At 41.9% G+C, this 18,437-nt stretch overlaps 1 protein-coding gene across 1 annotated transcript in view; it reads right to left on the reverse strand.

The window, feature by feature from the left end:
* Positions 1-18,437, reverse strand: part of KLHL29 (kelch like family member 29) — a 428,500-nt gene that overhangs the window by 69,368 nt on the left and 340,695 nt on the right. Inside the window, exons 7-8 of the mRNA XM_079969762.1 lie at positions 15,052-15,251; positions 8,928-9,187 (exon numbers count right to left, since the gene is read on the reverse strand). Coding sequence (XP_079825888.1) covers positions 8,928-9,187; positions 15,052-15,251 — 460 coding nt within the window. The remainder of the gene's footprint in view (positions 1-8,927; positions 9,188-15,051; positions 15,252-18,437) is intronic.

An 18,437-nucleotide genomic window follows, 5' to 3' on the forward strand; every position in this document is an offset into this window, starting at 1 on the left:
CGTGGCCGACTCTGGGGTTGCGGCACTCATCTCGCTTTATTGGCCGAGGGAGCCGGCGTACAGCTTCCGGGTCATGTGGCCAGCAGGACTAAGCTGCTTCTGGCGAACCAGAGCAGCGCGTGGAAATGCCATTTACCTTCCCGCCGAAGTGGTACCTATTTATCTACTTGCACTTTGACGTGCTTTCGAACTGCTAGGTTGGCATTAGCAGGGACCGAGCAACGGGCGCTCACCCCGTCGCGGGGATCCGAACCGCCGACCTTCTGATCGGCAAGTCCTAGGCTCTGTGGTTTAACCCACAGCACCACCCGCGTCTCAACTCCTAGTATAATACTCCTAGTATAATCTGATGCAAAGTTGTACCACGTATTACATGCTACATTGGGGTGATTGATATCCTTGAGATGGTGTGGATTACAACTCCCATCATCCCTGACCACTAGCCACGCTGGCTGGGGCTGATGAGATTTATACACCCAACATCCAGAGGACCACTGATTCCCCACCCCGTTCTACACAATTAACCCACACTGCTTTTCAAATTGCAATATCCCTTGACACGATGCCATAGATATTGCCACCCAGTCTTCTCACCACATCCATGAGCTTACTGGGGGGAGCTATCTCTCAGTTATAAACACTTGCAATTTAAAATGGTGAACAGTAGAAAAACACCAAACACAGTCCTTCTAGAAGTTCCAGTTAGCTACAGGCTTTCCATTGCTTGCCAAATAATAAAAGGAATGACATCCAGGCAACAGTCTGCTGTTCCTACCACATGGCGCTGCCTAGCTATCCTGGCAACAAAGCATTTAAGAGGCAGTTGCTTCCTCTGAATTTTTGTTGCCTGCAAAAATAAAATTGAACAATCAGGGGTGCTTAGGTAACTCCAGAAATGTTACTACGTGCAGTTGGTATTCTGTTCCAAAGCACTGGGATATAGTTATTTACAAAGCATTAGCTTAATAAATATTGAGTTCTTATTTATTCTTCCATAAGCAGATTGATGACCTTTGAAACGAAGCAGCAATCTCTCTTCCAAGAAACACCCAGCTGCTGTGCTATATAATAGATTAGGTCTCTCTTAAAACAGCCCAACACAACTCATGTAAACAGGATCCTCTGGACACCTTAAGGCAGCAGGAAGCCAGATGTTGCTGGACTCCAGTTTCCACCAGCATGGCCAGTGCTCAGGGATGATGGCAGTCGCTTGGAGACTCCCCTTGCCTCGAGGTACTGGCATCACACATGGAACCCACATGGGTCAGAACAAGCCAACATGGATCTGACTTGTGGCTGCTATGCAGACCCTGGCTGTGCCATTCATGGATGTTTCTACTTTCAGCAAACCCTTTGCATGCCAAGGTTGATAATCCTCTATACCCCTGCCACATCCAACCCCAATATTTGGCAGAGGGTTCTGGAGCTTGCAGAGCATTGGCCAGACTTGTACCCCATATACGCTCAGAGTGTGACAGAACCCACCCAAGACCTTTCTGTGGATTCACAAAGGCTACAGGGGAAGATAGGGATGCAGGTGGCGCTGTGGTCTAAACCGCTGAGCCTTGGGCTTGCAGATAGGAAGGTTGGCAGTTTGAATCCCCGCGACGGGGTGAGCTCCCGTTGCTCGGTCCCAGCTCCTGCCAACCTAGCAGTTCAAAGGCACCTCAAAGTGCAAGTAAATAGGTACCGCTCCGGTGGGAAGGTAAACAGCGTTTCTGTGCACTGCTCTGGTTCGCCAGAAGCAGCTTAGTCATGCTGGCCACATGACCCAGAAGCTGTACGCTGGCTCCCTCGGCCAATAAAGTGAGATGAGCACCGCAACCCCAGAGCCGGTCATGACTGGACCTAATGGTCAGGGGTCCCTTTACCTTTACAGGGGAAGATTGGCAATGGCTGACAAGCCACTCCTCAGGAAAGCTTGTTGGCCGTAACTTATTTACTCATCTGAGGAATCCCTTGGGTCCACTGCAACACAGCCTGAAAGCCACCAGTGTACAACCATTGGGCTATTCCCGCCTTTCCTCAACACACACACACACACACACACACACACACACACTACTGCAAAAGGCCAAAGAAAATTACTAATCAGTATAGTAATTTGCTGTATGCAGAGAGCAAGCTGCTACATGGCATGATTTAAAGCAGGTTTAAAACATGGCTGCACCAATGCTACTTCACAGCAGATTTGTAAGTGGCCCAAACAGAAATCGTGGCTTCCTACTCAGATTCTGAAAGCTCAAGATCATGACCAGTCAATAACATTATTAGAAATGTGAATAGTTTGCATGAATCAACATATAAGACAGCAGGGGCGGCTGTGTTCATGCCTGAGGCAGGTAGAAACACTAACCACACTCCAGCATTTCCTACAGCTTTAATCTCAAATAGGAACTTGCCCTAAAACTCTACCTTCCACATCATGCAGGTTGCAAGAGCTCCGTCAACTGACTTGCAAGCTGTTGTGAGGCCTGATCATGTGGGTTGTTTCTTGCTGAAACTGGACTTATTATACAGAAGAAGAAATGGTGTATACCTCTGGGGCTTTATGTCTTTTTGGTGGAAATTCCATGCAAAAAACAAAACTGTGATAACCTGTACTTACGTCAGTTTAAAAAGGTGTGTCAAAGAAACCACAATAAATAACCTTAGCTATGCACTGAATAAAACTTATGGGTTGTATTCAACTAAGTTTTACTCAGAGTAGACTTAACGGCCCTAACTTAACCATGTCAATGAATTTCAATTGGTCTACTCCAATAGGGTTTTACAATGAATACACTTATAAAATCAGTAGAACAAATGCTCAAGCATTTCTTATGGCATGGATACAAAAGGTGAGTGCTATTCTGCAAGGTACTGCGCTGCCTCTGAAAAGTACAGTTGTACCTTAGAAGTTGAATGGAATCCATTCCGGAAATCGGTTCGACTTCCAAAACGTTCAGAAACCAAAGCATGGCTTCTGATTGGCTGCAGGAAGCTTCCAAAAATAGATCGCAAGCCGGAACAGTCCCTTCCAGGTTTGTGGCGTTTTGGAGCCAAAACGTTCGAGAACTAAGCTGTTTGAAAACCAAGGTACAACTGTACTGAACTCAGAATTCTAAAGGAGCACAGAGTTGCTCTGCGAGTATCAGTGCTAGTCTTTGTATTGTATTTTCTGCTCACAAGGAAATGTCATTCATATACCCACATAATTCTTTTTAGCACACATGTTCAAAGATGTTGAGCTTGACTTTATACAAACACACAGAGAGAAAAAATCTCTTCCTGAGTTCCTGAACCAAAAGATGCCATTATGAAATTTTAAAGGAAGACTTTTCATGGAAGCATTCTGAAAAGGAACAGCTTCTATGTTTAGAAAATAAGCATCTGTGTGACTAGGAAGCCTATTACAAACCAGCAGGATACCGGGAGGTTGCGGGAGGAGGGAGTTAGAGCAGTCACCCTTGAAAGCTGATCTATCTGTGGCACATGAAAGCAACCAGCTACCCGTATTTTAACAGTAATTTAACTGCAAAAACACTTCTTTCTGCAGAAATAGATATATACACACATACACAAAATTAAAAGCTCCACACAAAAAAAGTAAAAAAGGCAATTCATGAAACCAGAAGCAAGGGCAAAACAAAGATGCCATCATAAACTGAAAAAGCACTTCAGGAAGAAGAGGTGGAGAATGAAAAGCAATGCCGAAAAACTGTCAGGGCAGGATGAAAGGAAGAGAGGGGAGTGCGACAGTGGGGTGGGGGAATGAAAGCCACCTCTTAACACTTAAATGTATGAAATCACCACAGCAGGAAGCAGGAGGGTATCGGCAGCCTTGAAGAAAACAACACCGTTTGCACAATGACTCTCAGCCTCAGTTTACTCAACCCTATGCAAACCACTGAGCCTAGGGCTTGCCTATCAGAAGGTTGGCGGTTTGAATCCCCACGACGGGATGAGCTCCCGTTGCTCAGCAGTCCCTGCTCCTGCCAACCTAGCAGTTCGAAAACACTTCAAATTAGAGTAGATAAATAGGTACCACTCCGGCGGGAAGGTAAATGACGTTTCCGTGCACTGCTCTGGTTTGCCAGAAGTGGCTTAGTCATGCTGGCCACATGACCCAGAAGCTGTCTGCGGACAAATCCCAGCTCCCTCGACCAGTAAAGTGAGATGAGCGCCGCAACCCCAGAGTCGTCCGCGCTGGACTTAACGGTCAGGGGTTCCTTTACCTTTACCTACGCAATTTTTTTCCCCTATAGGAATTCTTGCTGTTATTAATCATGAGAAAACCATCAATGGACACATCTTTCTGACTGAATTTGATCAAATTCAGTAAGGATCTCTTCCAATATCACATTGGTGGCATGTGAGTCTCAAAAAAAGAACAAGGTGCAACAAGAGTCATAGACAGGTTTCAGTGTTATTTCAGGAGAAAGGGAGAGGGGCAGGCAGGCGCAGACCACTCCAGAGCCTGCACCATATCGACCCACACTGTGTAGGGTCGTTCTACTGTGGGAAGGATGATGATGGCTTTAAAATATGTTACAATTTATTGTGTGTGTTTTAAAATGTAATTTAATATGTTACTTTTAAGTTCCCCACGGAAGGATTTATATTCTGAAAGATAGAATAGAAATAACTGCAATTAATCACTCATTAAAATAAATATCCAATGGTGTTGTGATATGGGAAATACCGTATTTTTCGCTCTATAAGATATTTTTGGCTGTATAAGACGCACCAGACCACAAGACGCACCTAGTTTTTGGAGGAGGAAAACAAGAAAAAAAATATTCTGAATCTCAGAAGCCAGAAAAGCAAGAGGGATCGCAATCCCTCTTGCTGTTCTGGCTTCTGGGATAGTTACGCAGCCTGCATTCGCTCCATAAGATGCACACACATTTCCCCTTACTTTTTAGGAGGGAAAAAGTGAGTCTTATAGAGCAAAAAATATGGTATTTGGCTCAGTGGTACAGGGTGGGGGGGTATTGATCTGCCTTGTTTTAATTAAGTATTATGCCTTTTTATTTTGTATTTTTATGTTGTGAACCGTCCTGAGACCTTTGGATGAAGGGTGGCATACAACATTATTTAACAACAACAACAACAACAACAACAACATTCATTTTGCATGAAAAAGGTCTCAGCGTTCATCCCATGGCATCTTTAAGCTGGATGGATAAAGATCTGAAAACTTGTAGAACTGCCACCACTCACATGTCACATATTCTGATCGGTGCCCACGACACATTCTCAAAACACCAAACTAAATTCAGGGAAACCTCAAACTGTAATAGCTGTTTATAATTGCGTATTGAAATGTTGTAAAGTGGATGTTCAGGAAGTCAGCTCAATCAATGGAAAGTTTCCTTTCTAAGGGTTTCCCGATATTTTAAACTGAAATTGATCCAATTAAAAAAAAATGATGTTATGAATATATCAGACTCCACGGTGTCTCTAGAGGAAGAGTTGGGTAAGTTCAGATAGATGTTGGAAGTATAACACTGAAAGTGCCTCTTCAAGGCATATGATGCAGGCATGTTTTGCGGTTTCTTTTTTATCTTGGAGAAATCATTGATACTTGCAGATGTTCAAACACTCTGAAATCCTATTCCTGTGGTGTCAGGACTAACAGATCAACAACAAAAGTGGGTTTTCTGTGAGCGGTTATGGTGGCTACGAGACATATACGACGAGGTTGGGAGGTCGAACAGCCACCATGTATCAGCCAGTGGTTTGAAGATCTCACTGCCTTTTTTAAGACTGAATGCATGGATTACAATTGACAATTATCTTTACATGTCTATTTGGACTCCATATATGTTTAATGATTGGTTTATGCACTGCTAAGTTAGTGTTGGATTATACATGTACAAATGCTGAACAGCAGCAGAAATCTAGAAGAAAAACATCTGTGTAGACACCCAAGGGTTGCTAAGGGGTCTTTTGGGATTTGTTTGTCTTGGTCAACTCTGTTTTAGCAACAGAACCAGCACAGATACTAAAACTCCTGCTTGTGAATCTGCAGGCAGAAGAGAAGAGGGATTCAAAAGTCAGCCAAACAACTGGCCGAGTCATCTTGCGGCTGCTCAACAGGTGCTCTGATAAACGTCTAATTGCTGACATACTGCAGTTAAGGCCTTGCATTTATTTCTTATTGTCAGTTGTGAAAAACCTATTTTCCTCCTGGCCGCCACCAACCGGGTCTGAAATGTTAAATAAAAGGTTTAGGAGGTTTTATAAGACATCACCTGGCCCACCAACACAAATATTCCGGGGGCCATAACATTTTGAATGGTTCACCTGGACTGTGCCATATCCAGCCTGCTGGTAAGTGGCCTTTGTAAACTCCATGCTGGCTACACTCAAAAAGCTTTAACATGGAAAAGGAAGGCAGATGGAAACTGGAGGGTGAGATGGGTAATGTCAGGAGAGGATGTTTGTGTCAGGAAGCAACAGGGGTTGTCTGTATGGTTGTTCAAAAACCACATGGAAAATTCTTTTTTACCTCCTTGCCCTCCCTCTATTCATAAATTACTTTTTAAAAATCTCTAAGCAATGCACGTAAAACTATATTGAATAATTATCACACACACACAGAGTTTTATTGAACTTAGCTGGCATCAAGTTGGCACTCAGCCCTCCATATTCAGGTGAGAATTGTTGTCTCTGTGCGTTGTGGACGAACATGCACCAAGGTGACCCAAAGCCTCTTTATGATAGGCCCTTGAGGGTTGTATTAAGTCAGCCTGTCGCTGGCCACCACTGGAGAGATGCAAACAACATTCTGCATCATTGAACTCCTTCTGTGTGGGCAGGAGGAAGGCCTGCTGCTTGCATCCCTGGCAGCAGAAAATCCAAAAATGGGGTGTGCTACAAGGGTGGGGAAGCCCAAACCAGCCAGCAATCCACTAGATCCCTCCACTGTTGCATGGTGACATCAGGTCTGATCTTCCTGCCCTCTACACCTTCCACTACCTCAGCCAGGAGCAGCGTGGCTGTAGATGTAGTGGTTACTCTACTAAGCTGGCTGTTTAGTCTTTAGTCCATCTGGGGGCTGAGTCTCAAAGTGCACCCTGCCTGGATAATTATATTCTATATTTCATGCTATGTCTGTTTCCTCCTCCTTGCTTCAGAGTGTTTCTCACAATACTTACCCCTTCCTGTATATTCTCAGCTAGTAGAATATATAACCTGAGATTACAAGTCTCATTGTGAGTGATGACTAAATTGCAAGATGTGATCGAATAGGGGGTTTGATGTCTTAGAGCCATCTAACAATTTGACAAAAGCACAGAGAGGAGGCTACTTACAAACAATTTGAAATTAAAAGATCATTAGCACTTATCTTAGAACAATGAACTCTCAGCTCTTTTATACACTGACAACCATTCAACTATTTTGACTCTCCAATCAACAAGAATCCAGACACATATGAAACAATATGATTCCCTAATTCTAGGTGTATATCAAAAGAATCCCCACATTTTTATCCTGTAAAAATTATGAAGGTCATTGCTACCAGCTACATACTTGACTGCCAAGGGATCCCAGAACAATGAGAGCCAGGAATATATGTTCTGACTACCTCAAATTCCTACTAAATGTTCTTCATTTCTTTCCCAACTATTGTACGATTAATCAACCAGCTTCTTTCCTGCCACAGGGCTTTCCACAATCCTCACTAAGATTGTGGATATGGTATGCATGCTTTCCAGCACTATTATTCAATCAGTCTAGTAATAGTGGTATCACACTATGAAAAGATTTCAGGAGGATATTACATTTGCAGCTAATTCTGAAACTCATAAACTGCATCTAACTGGATGACGCATAAATTGCCTTCTATGTAAATGAAACAAGAATCACAGAGAATTGTAACTACAAAGAAAAGCTCAACAATAACTTATATTTAGGGCAATAGCTCTTGAACCTATTAGCATTTAATTCATATTCAGAATGAATTAAATTTTGAAAAGCATTTTTGGAGGGAGTGAGATGCTATAACACAGCAAAGGTGCACTGAGAGTAAATGGAACACTGTACACAGGTATCTTTATTCCTTCCTATAAAATGCCAAACACTCTTAAGAATATCACTTCACCAGTTTATTCAGGAGTTGAACTGAGAGCAAGAGCAAATGTGGAGCTGAACTGATAGCAGCTCAGATGTGGAGACTGCTTGATCACTGAGTCAATTCTCCTGGCTTGGGTCGATAATGTGTGAAGTTCGTTTGCTACAAATCTTAATCAGCTAAAGCAACTGGCAAATTTACGTGCTGCAGTTGCAATTCTTTCAGCCCAAGGACAACATTTTACTATAGCTGTCCACAAAACCAGGCAGTATTTATAACCGTTATCTGAATCCTTATCTCCGTTAAGGTCAACTGCCTAGCAGAGTAACAGTCTAGAGCAGGTAGCCCCAATAAATATTTACTGGCATCTGCACAGCCAGCACAGGAATAGTGAATACTCCTCTCAGTATACTGACTTTACAAGGCAGCCACATTATTAGTATTCCATGTCTAGAGCTCTTCTGATGATTCTTGCTTCTTGCCATTCCTGAATGCACATCATTTCTTTTTAAAGCTGCATTTATTTATTTTTAAGGCACATTATCACACAATACTAATCCTTCAAGAGCCATCTTGGACCAAGCTATTTTTAGTGAGATGCATGCAGCAAATGCAAACTTTTCAATTCTAATCAGACATGGGGATTGGGTGACGGAATTAAAGGAAGTTTCTGCATAGCCTAGATTTTCTCTCGCTAACCAGCTCCCCCCCACCCCACCCCGGTTTTGCTTTTCTGGTTAAGAGCAGAGTTGGGCTTAAAATGGCACAGAAGAGCATTTTGCTATAATGAGCTATTAATGGAAGTGAGAAAGAGAAAACAAATGTCTAAGAGGAAGGTCTCACCCACCCTATCCCTCCTGCTTACCTGGGCTCTGATCGCAGCATCTTTTTTAATCCACTTTATCACCGTTTCATAAACCAGTTCTTCCGTTTTTGTGTTCAGGCTGTCATTGGACATATAGGAAATGAAGTCGTCTTTCGAGATATTAAGAATCTCCTCTTGATTTGCCACCTCCGGAAAAATCTGCAGGGCGTAGGCCTTTGCCATGTTGTATAGCTCGCTGCACTGCATCGCTTCAGCCATGGCTAATATTCCTAAGCAATTGCTAGCAGTCAACTGTTTTTCTACAATGAACATATGAAACAGAAAGGGATGGGGAGAATAAGTCAAAAATCCAGGGCACCTATTTCCTGGTTTTGCAAGCTGTAAACTGCCACCTAAATTTGATAGGTAGGGTAGGAAGGATCCTGCCTTGAGCACAAAGGAGTGAATTAAATGACCTCTGACCTCTCCAAATATGCGTAATAGGGAAACTGTAACAGCATAAATACAGAAATAAACACAATCCTCTTTAGACACCGAGAGCTCAATACAGCTTTCTTTTTCTTTCAGATTTGGTTCCCATAGAAATCAATGGGACAAGTTAGTCACAATTTCAGTGCTACTGAATAAGATATCCAGTGATTAGGGAATGAACTATAAGGAAACTATATAACTGCTTTGGGACTGTAAATGTGTGTAATTGTAGCAGACCCGGGGCTAACAACAATTTCCCCCCAAACCTCTGAGCTTATCAAATTAAACTAATTAATTAAACTGAAGCCAAATTAAGAGCTTCGTTTTTTCTCTCCCAGCCATCTAGACATGTGGGTGTGCATGCCTCAATATTCCTTACATAAAACCAAATTTCCATTTGCCAGCAGCATGTGTGCGTAGTGCAGAGGTTCAAATCTAAAACCCATATTAATGTGATAAAATAAAACAGGGTTAACTGTGAGGAAACTGGGTTGCCTGAAATTCAAAAAGCAAAAGAAGGGACGGTGTTTTGAACACGTTTTGTACTTTCTAAATATTAGCAAGGGGAGGTTAAAAGGAGCATTAAACCATCACAAAGGATGTCAAGGCACAGTATAGCCTGACAACCTCTAGGAGGCTCAAGCCTATTATTCTAGAGAACTCCATATCCAAAGACTACAAAAGGAAGCTCAGACACCTCCCCTCACAATATTTTAGACTCAGTTGTAATGGGGATGGGGGAAGAATCCTTCTGAATCAGGAAAATGGGTGTCTACCCAACACACCTGGGACACAAACTAATGGAGCTCTTACAAAACTGGAACAGTAAGAGCTGTTGTGAACTGCTAGTGAGGGAAACTCCATTTTTCCTAAGAGGCATATTTCTCCATTTTTAGGTCCCTGAGGCCGTGGGCAATCCATTTCTGACTGGTAACATGGGATCAACATTTCATGGTAGATACTTTATTTGCGAAAGTCTGGCCAGTTTCTTCCAGTCCTTTCTTAGGTGACAGATGCAGCAATCCACATTTCACCAAGACTGCCTGTCTCCTCAAACAGAGTTTGGCCCCTTTTAAAATGGCAACTGTTCATAGAAGGATGTCCACAGACATCATAGCCAATGTAGGCCCAGTTTGCCGCAGTGACATAACCTGCATAAAATATTATCCATATGCATAGTTTTAAAGAAAATAACCAACAAGGGGCATAGGTTAAGGGTGAGGAAGTGGGGAGTCTGGGACCCTCTAAGTCAGCGGTTCTCAACCTGTGGGTCCCCAGATGTTGTTGGACTACAACTCCCATCATCCCTGAGTTCTGGCCTTGCTAGCTAGGGTTGATGGGAGTTGTAGGCCAAAAACATCTGGGGACCCAAGGTTGAGAAAGGCTGATTTAAGTGAACCATCCTGAGACCTGTGGGTATATAGGGTGGTATACAAATTTGATAATAGTAAGTGTACAGTGGTACCTCGGGTTACTTACACTTCAGGTTACAGACTCCACTAACTCAGAAATGGTACCTCGGGTTAAGAACTTTGCTTCAGTATGAGAACAGAAACCGTGCTCCGGCAGCGCGACAGCAGCGGGAGGCCCCATTAGCTAAAGTGGTGCTTCAGGTTAAGAACAGTTTCAGGTTAAGAACGGCCCTCTGGAACGAATTAAGTACTTAACCCGAGGTACCACTGTAGTACTACAACTTCCATCATCCCAAATCACTGGCCATGCTGGTTTGGCCTGATAAGATCTGGAGTCGCGCTTTAAAAAGACTTGTAACATTTGTATTGTAACAGGGAACTTGGGTGAATGCTTTGCTAGCCAACGCATCATCCTGTTTGAAGTAAAGAGTTGGGGAAAATGTGGTTGGTGACTTGGATGTTCTTACTTGGCCTCTGCTTGCCAGTATTAATAACAGAACATTTGATTAAGATTCAAGGCAGGACACCTCAAAATGAAAAGGAAGATACGTCCGTCACACTAACAATAAATAGCATGCAGAAATGATTATCCACTTGCTCATAAACAGCTTGTTCTCCGCTCTCACAGCAGCACAATATATTCTGTTTGCAAGGCACTGTTTTATGTTAGAATGCTTAATAGGTCTCCAAGTGAAATTTCAGAAATAATGATAAAATATGTAACTTACTAGTCGTCGGGGTTGCTAAGGTGTTGGGTGGTTTTTTTTTTTGTAGTATCACGGAAATGAATCTTAAATGACTCTTAAATAAATTAGATTTAATTCTCTTGACCTCTTTCTACGATTTAAAGAGCCAGTAGAGTTATAATACTACCAATCTCTTAACAGATTGCACGTAGAGCAGTATAATCCTTCTCCTCCTACTGCTTTTTCCCTCCCTCATTTAACCCCTGGTTAAACTTTACATAAATGTCAACTGTGGTTAATCAAAAGTAATTAAGGGGAAAAGTTTGGAAAAATCATCTTAACTAGGAAGATAATAAGAAGGGTTCTTGTTAGTGCTAACAGCAGTGCCAATATAACACTTAAAACATGGTAGAAGAAGATAGGAAGAATTTGTGGAGGAAGTAATGATGTTAAAATGGTTAAAAGACAATAAGTATTTTATCTCTAGGGGCCCACAGTCAGCAATACAGTGGTAGCTCGGTTTTCGAAAGTCCCGGAAGCCAAATGTTTCGGTTTTTGAATGCTGAAAACCCAGAAGTAAATGCTTCTGTTTTCGAACACACCTCGGAAGTTGAATGGCTTCCACTACGTGTACGTGTTATTTTTCCCCCAAGTTTTCTGCAGACCACCCTTTGCTCCTTGGCTTTCAAACGTTTCAGAAGTCGAACAGTCTTCTGGAACGGATTACGTTCAAAAATTGAGGTACCCCCCTGTACCAACTTCTGAAGTTCCTTGCCCCCACTGGTCACCATAGTCAAGAATAAAGGTGGCATACTTATTGTTTCTTGAAGCTGTCTGCACTAGTTAGTATTATTATTTAAGTTATTCAACTTTTTTCTTGCCGCAGGCAACTCACAGTGTCTTTACAAAAACAAAACAAAATGAAAGGTAAACAAAATCTCATACACTTAATTAAAACCAATGTGAGGAACACTTAAAATGCCCACCCTCCAGATTATGTTATTTCTTCCATCCCCCCCACCCCAGCCCTCCACTTCAGGGTTTTCACTCGATTTATAGTCAAAGTTTTCATGGGAAAGTTCATTATCTGGGAAATCATGGTTCTTATTCCCCCCTTAAAATGTACAAAATGCAAAACAAAAACAAAACACCAAACCAATCAATCTCTAGGCCAATTTGCCTCTATGACATACTAAGAAGAACAAACGAGATATTCCACAGGTGGCTCTTAGAAGAACTTTAGAAATCGTGGTTTGCTTGTCTTTTTGCATTATAAGATTCTTGGCTAGCCCAATGCAAAAATGAAAAATGAGGCCAACTGAAAACTCCACCATCTCTGAAGCTTAATCCAGTAAGAGCTATAAATAAAAATAAGCAATTATATTTTATGAATTCTCTAAATGAGAATATAAACCTCTAGTTCCCCATATATAATGAAACTTACAGCCAACTCTCCCAATTGCATAACCATAACACGGTTCACTGAATTCACATATTAAGTATTGGAAAAGGAAAATCTCACATTGATTTAGTGGAAATAAATGTATTTTGTTATAGTAGCTGAATCTTGAGAGATAATGTGCATGGATATGTCTGTGGATCATTATGAAAGCCATAAAATCTATTAATTTAAAACACACTGGAGGGCAGCTATTAAAGGAAATCTGCACCAGCACAGCAAATGCCATCTAATATCCAGTTTTGGAATAGATGCGCGCAATTTGGACAAAACAGATGTGAGGGAAACAGGAAACGCAAGGCCCTCAATCTTCTATGCTCACATCAGAAATTGAACGTTTGGATTATCCTTCAAGGTATAATGTGCCAGAGCATGATGCAAGGACAGTTTGAGCATCTCCCACCACAGGAGATATGAGAAGTTCACATTTAATGTGTAATTAGTGATGCCACCAAAGTTCATGATGGCTTGGATCATAACATAAACTTGTCCCACTCATAATGGTTGGCTGTGGTACTAAGGAAAATTGGGGGCCTTGAAACTGGGATGCAGCAAGGAGTCCTGGGGTGTGCAGTTCCTAGGAAACACCCACTTGTAGGTTAACCCAATTCCAGAACTCTGAAGAAATTACATTTCTCAGGACCTTGAAGAGAGGCCTTCAAATAGTCTGCATGGCTGGTACCACTGATACCAAGTAAGAAGGGGGGTAGCAGCAACCTGTAGGGGAAGTTATGTCTGTGCGCTTATGATGTAGTTGAGGGAGGCCTTTAGACATTATGTTTCAAATGATGTCATCCACAGCGTGAGTGAGCCCACATTTCAGAACTAGCACCAAGTCCAATTCTGAACGGGACGTGGGTGGTGCTGCGGTCTAAACCACAGAGCCTAGGGCTTGCCGATCAGAAGGTTGGCGGTTTGAATCCCTGCAGTGGGGTGAGCTCCCGTTCCTCAGTCCCTGCTCCTGCTCACCTAGCAGTTCAAAAGCACGTCAAAGTGCAAGTAGATAAATAGGTACCGCTCTGGCGGGAAGGTAAAAGTTGTTTCCATGCGCTGCTCTGGTTCACCAGAAGCGGCTTAGTCATGCTGGCCACATGACCCGGAAGCTGTCTGCGGACAAACACTGGCTCCCTTGGCCAGTAAAGCGAGATGAGCGCCACAACCCCAGAGTCGTCCATGACTGGACTTAACGGTCAGGGGTCCCTTTACCTTTTACCAATTCTGAACTGAGGTGGGGGAGTTCACTCATCCAAACCTGTTATTCCTTGCAACAATTCTGCCCTAGCTGAAGCCATTCCGAAGGACAGTTCTAGCATCTTAGAAGCTGCTCTGGTTTGTGGGGCAACCTACCCTACTGGTTCTGGAAACTAACCTTGAGCTAGTTAATTAGCTCTCCTCCCTGCATATATCTCCAGCCTTTAAGGGTACAGAGAGCTAAATGGGAAGGGTATTTTTTTTTATGATGGAGATATGAACCTCTCACATCCCAGGGAAAAAAGAACAACTCAATAATAATAATAATAATAATAATAATAATAATAATAATAATACTCAATGCACAAAGAAGCACCCTGTGACCTTTATATATTACGTGAAGTAAACATAATTTACTCTTCAATTTCTTTATGTTTCTGGAAATTAAGGGCGAAGGACATATATGCAGGACTCTGAAACCCCATACCTAATCACTGGACATCTTATTCAGGAAGTTATTCTGCATACAGAGATTATATTGGACACTGCCCATAAACTTCCTAGCATATTAGCAAGGACCAGACGTTTGTATTTTCTTTTATATGTGAGTTGAGATTCTTGTGGAGGATGACCAATAGCACATCCAATGCTTTTAATGTACTTCTGCAGCCTCAAGGCGTGCACCCAGCCTTGGTAAAAAGTCCACAATTCACTCAAGTCAGCAATACTATTTGCAATGCAGCACACCATGATTGGATATAGCTGTACTTCAGGTGCCGTGATTTTAACAAGACCACACTGCACCTGAAGTACAGCCACAAACAAATAGTGGTCTGTTCTATTGTAAATGACATTTAACCACGAATTTTATAGAAGAGTTGCACATGGTGGAAAATTCTGAGGTTCAGAATCAAGAGAGAGAGAGAAACAGCACAAATTCTTACCTAGAAATGACACACAGACTTTGCAGAATGTATGAAATTGGAACTTGCTGGCAGCTTCCAGAAGAGTTTTGGCATTGACGGAATCTATTACTAAGGAACCTGTATAAACAAACTCCAGCAGTAATTCCAGGACATCCGCCGTGAGATTTGATAATTCCAACTCCAGCTTCTCACTGCTTCTGCTACTGTCCCGGGGTGACCTAGCAACAGCAGACAATGAAATTCTTACAGGATATTAACATTCCCCCAGTGGTTGCCACTTACTGATGGCTTGAAAATCATACAACAATTCACTGACACAGAGTTTTGTTGTTGTTTAAGAATTGAAAAATACTGTATCTTTAAAAAAAAATCAATGAACTTAAAAACACTTTATTACTGGATCTGAAAGAGAAGAGTCTTGCACACCAAAAAATACCAACCCAAACATTATTGCTATTCTGCATATTCATGCAAAAAAATAATAATTTGCAAACCAACCAACCAAACAAAAATTAAGAAGATGAGCCAACATTAATGAAAATGTGGAATAGGATTAACTTTCAAAGGGAAGCAATACATTTTCATGTTTACATTCTGTGTCTCTTCATCTTTGGATAGTGAAAACAAAGTTCCCTGTTTTCAAGAGAAAAGGTCACTTGTCCCCCGCCCCCCCCCCCCAGACTAGATCCTTCATACAGAACATGGGACAATACCTTACAGGGTATTTAGGGATACATTTATGGACCTTTTCTATAAACCAAAGTAGGAGAGGAACAGTTGTTATAATGGTTCTGAGTTTGACATTCGAAAAGTTGCGGACTTTTTATTTCAAACCCTATAAATTTTGTGTGCATATTTGTTTGACTTCAAAAAAATATATTGTTCCCTTTTAGGCACTAAAAGAAAAGAAAAACAAAAAAGGAAGGAAGGAGACCCCTCATGGAATTGCTTTGAAAACTGAATACAAGACAAGATAGACAGACAAAATGGTTAGAGCGAAAGAGGGAAGGGTTTTTTTTGGGAACAACAACAACCAGCTCTGCCACAGGAAGCCAGCAGCCATCCTCTCGAAGTTTCATGACTGTGGCCTACCGGTTTTTCCTGCATAAAGTGCTAAACAATTTGGTGATCAAAATATTGCCTGCATTTGAATTGTGCATTAGTGCTTGTGGAACTATCAGACAAAATATATAAATAAAAATAAAATAGATACATGGAGTGGGTGGTGGGTGGGAAGGGTTCAGTTCCTAACCGCTGGCTCAGGGTATAGCTGCAAAACACTAAAGTCGGGTTATACCTGAAAGACAAAATAAAACAAAAATAAAAATGCATTTGGTAACGTCAAGAAAAGGGGAGGAAAGACTGTTAGCGCAGGAAAGCAAATGCCTTTAAAATGGTTAGAGCCGCCAGGACCTTCTTTTGGAAGCGTTACACTGATCTCAGTGGAGGTACAAAATCCAGTTACTCCGCCACTGACACCCATTTCAGAATTCACACCAAAAAACTGTAAGTCTTGTTAAACTTTTCGTAAAAGGGTCACAAAAGACCAGTTAGCTTTTAAGAGAAGCGTGGAATGCAGCAATTTCGCAAGAGGCCTTGTTTTTCAAGGTATGTATCTTGCTAAACAACTTTTACCGGCTTATCTCCAAAGAGTTGGGGCAAGATGAAGGAACATGGATCCTCCATCTTCTTCCTCCCCTTTCCACTTGTTTTTCATCTACCCAGCTCCGGACTCAAAGCAATGACACGAAATACCTCAGACATATGGATAGCCCTTCTAAATGGAAGTTTGGTGGTTCTGACACAAAGGAGTCTCTGTTAAGCCATGGATGCTGCAGAAACTCACACACAGCTCTAAACGTGTGAATTAACAGTTTAGACCATTTCAACTGCTTGATAAAACTAAGTAAGCACACGGGCCTCTGAAAATTCCCAAAGCTTTGCAGATTTGCTAAATTTAGGGATGGAAAGGTACCTTCATTGGAGGCTGGTGCATTAGCAGAAATGGGCCATGGCTCCTCAACCCCAGCATGTCTCCACTTGTCTGCTTTCTTGTTTACAAACCAATCAGGGATGGCTCTCATCATCATTGGCTTTGGCGCCATTGGTTCCCTGCAGGTCCTAATGTTTACCATCTATCCCTGGTTACCTCTAATGGGGATCTCTATACCTAACATCCCCTCACTGTGAACTCTCATTTATTTGTGAGCATACACGCACTGAAAGCATACCGATGGTGCAATATTAATTTCAACAATTTGCTTAGTATTTGGTTGTTGGGTTGCAAGTTGACAAATCTGCAGCAGTCCTTCCCCTCACTCAGCAGTGAAAACATGGAAGGGAGAGACTAATCTTTGCGCAACACTCAGGAAGTCTAAAACAGAACAAGGATTTAGGTGAAGGGCGTCTCTACTGATGCTCTAACCACGAGACCATCCTTAATGTTTATGCAAGTTCAGAGTATTAATAAGTGGTTGTCCTTGCTAAGCTTTCTCTGGAGATAACAGAAGCTAACAGCAGCGAGGAAGCTGTTAGCAGCCTTAGCTATGATTAGAATAAAGAAAACACAAATATTAGAGACAACTCCACCCTGGAATAATTCAGTGATAATCTCTTCTCCTTTGTAATACACCAAGCTTTAAACGGCTGTTGCAATTGATTAAACACCAAAACAAAGCTAAGGTGTTTAATCAATCACAAAAGCCTCTTATGGAGAGCATAATACCCAGCGGAGATTATTGATGTTACACAACCTGCCAGAAATGGAAAAGAAAATTGTATCCTTTTCTTCTTCTGGTGACAGTTTTGATATTGGCAAGATGCTGCAACCGGGATGTTCGTGCAGAATACAAATCATGGTAGGCACTGCTTAAATCCATGATTTGGATTAAAATACTGAGAAAGGGTCTGCCTCAGCTACCGCCAGAGAACAAGTTCAGGTTTCATGATGGTGAACTGACTTGCGCAAATTTTGATTAGATGCCAGTTGAGTTACTGGCTGAAATTGTCCCTATGAGATGGGGAAAAGGTAGAGACACATTTCCCCATCTGCATCTATACTGGAATTGTTTTTATCATGTTTTAATTGTTTCGTTGCTTGTGTGTTTGCTATCCTAGGCTCCTTCGAGAGGAAGGGTGGGATTGAATGAAATAAATAAAATAAATGAATGAATTTTCAAAAGGAGCAGAAAAGTTTTGTGTGCAAACAACCAGGACTAGATAAACTCTTAATTTGCAAACTCAGTTAAAATGTACATCTGTAAACAGAATTAACTAGGGGCTGGTTAACTGTTCTGTCTCAAACAGTTGGGTTTAAATTTCTTAATTTGTGTACAGGTCAGTGTGCTAAGCAGATTTCCCATTAATATATTGGAGGGCATGTTCTTCTCTCAAGTGAGAAAGTG

This window comes from Podarcis cretensis (assembly GCF_951804945.1).
Source record: "Podarcis cretensis genome assembly, chromosome: 3".
In the NCBI taxonomy this organism is placed as follows: Eukaryota; Metazoa; Chordata; class Lepidosauria; order Squamata; family Lacertidae; genus Podarcis; species Podarcis cretensis.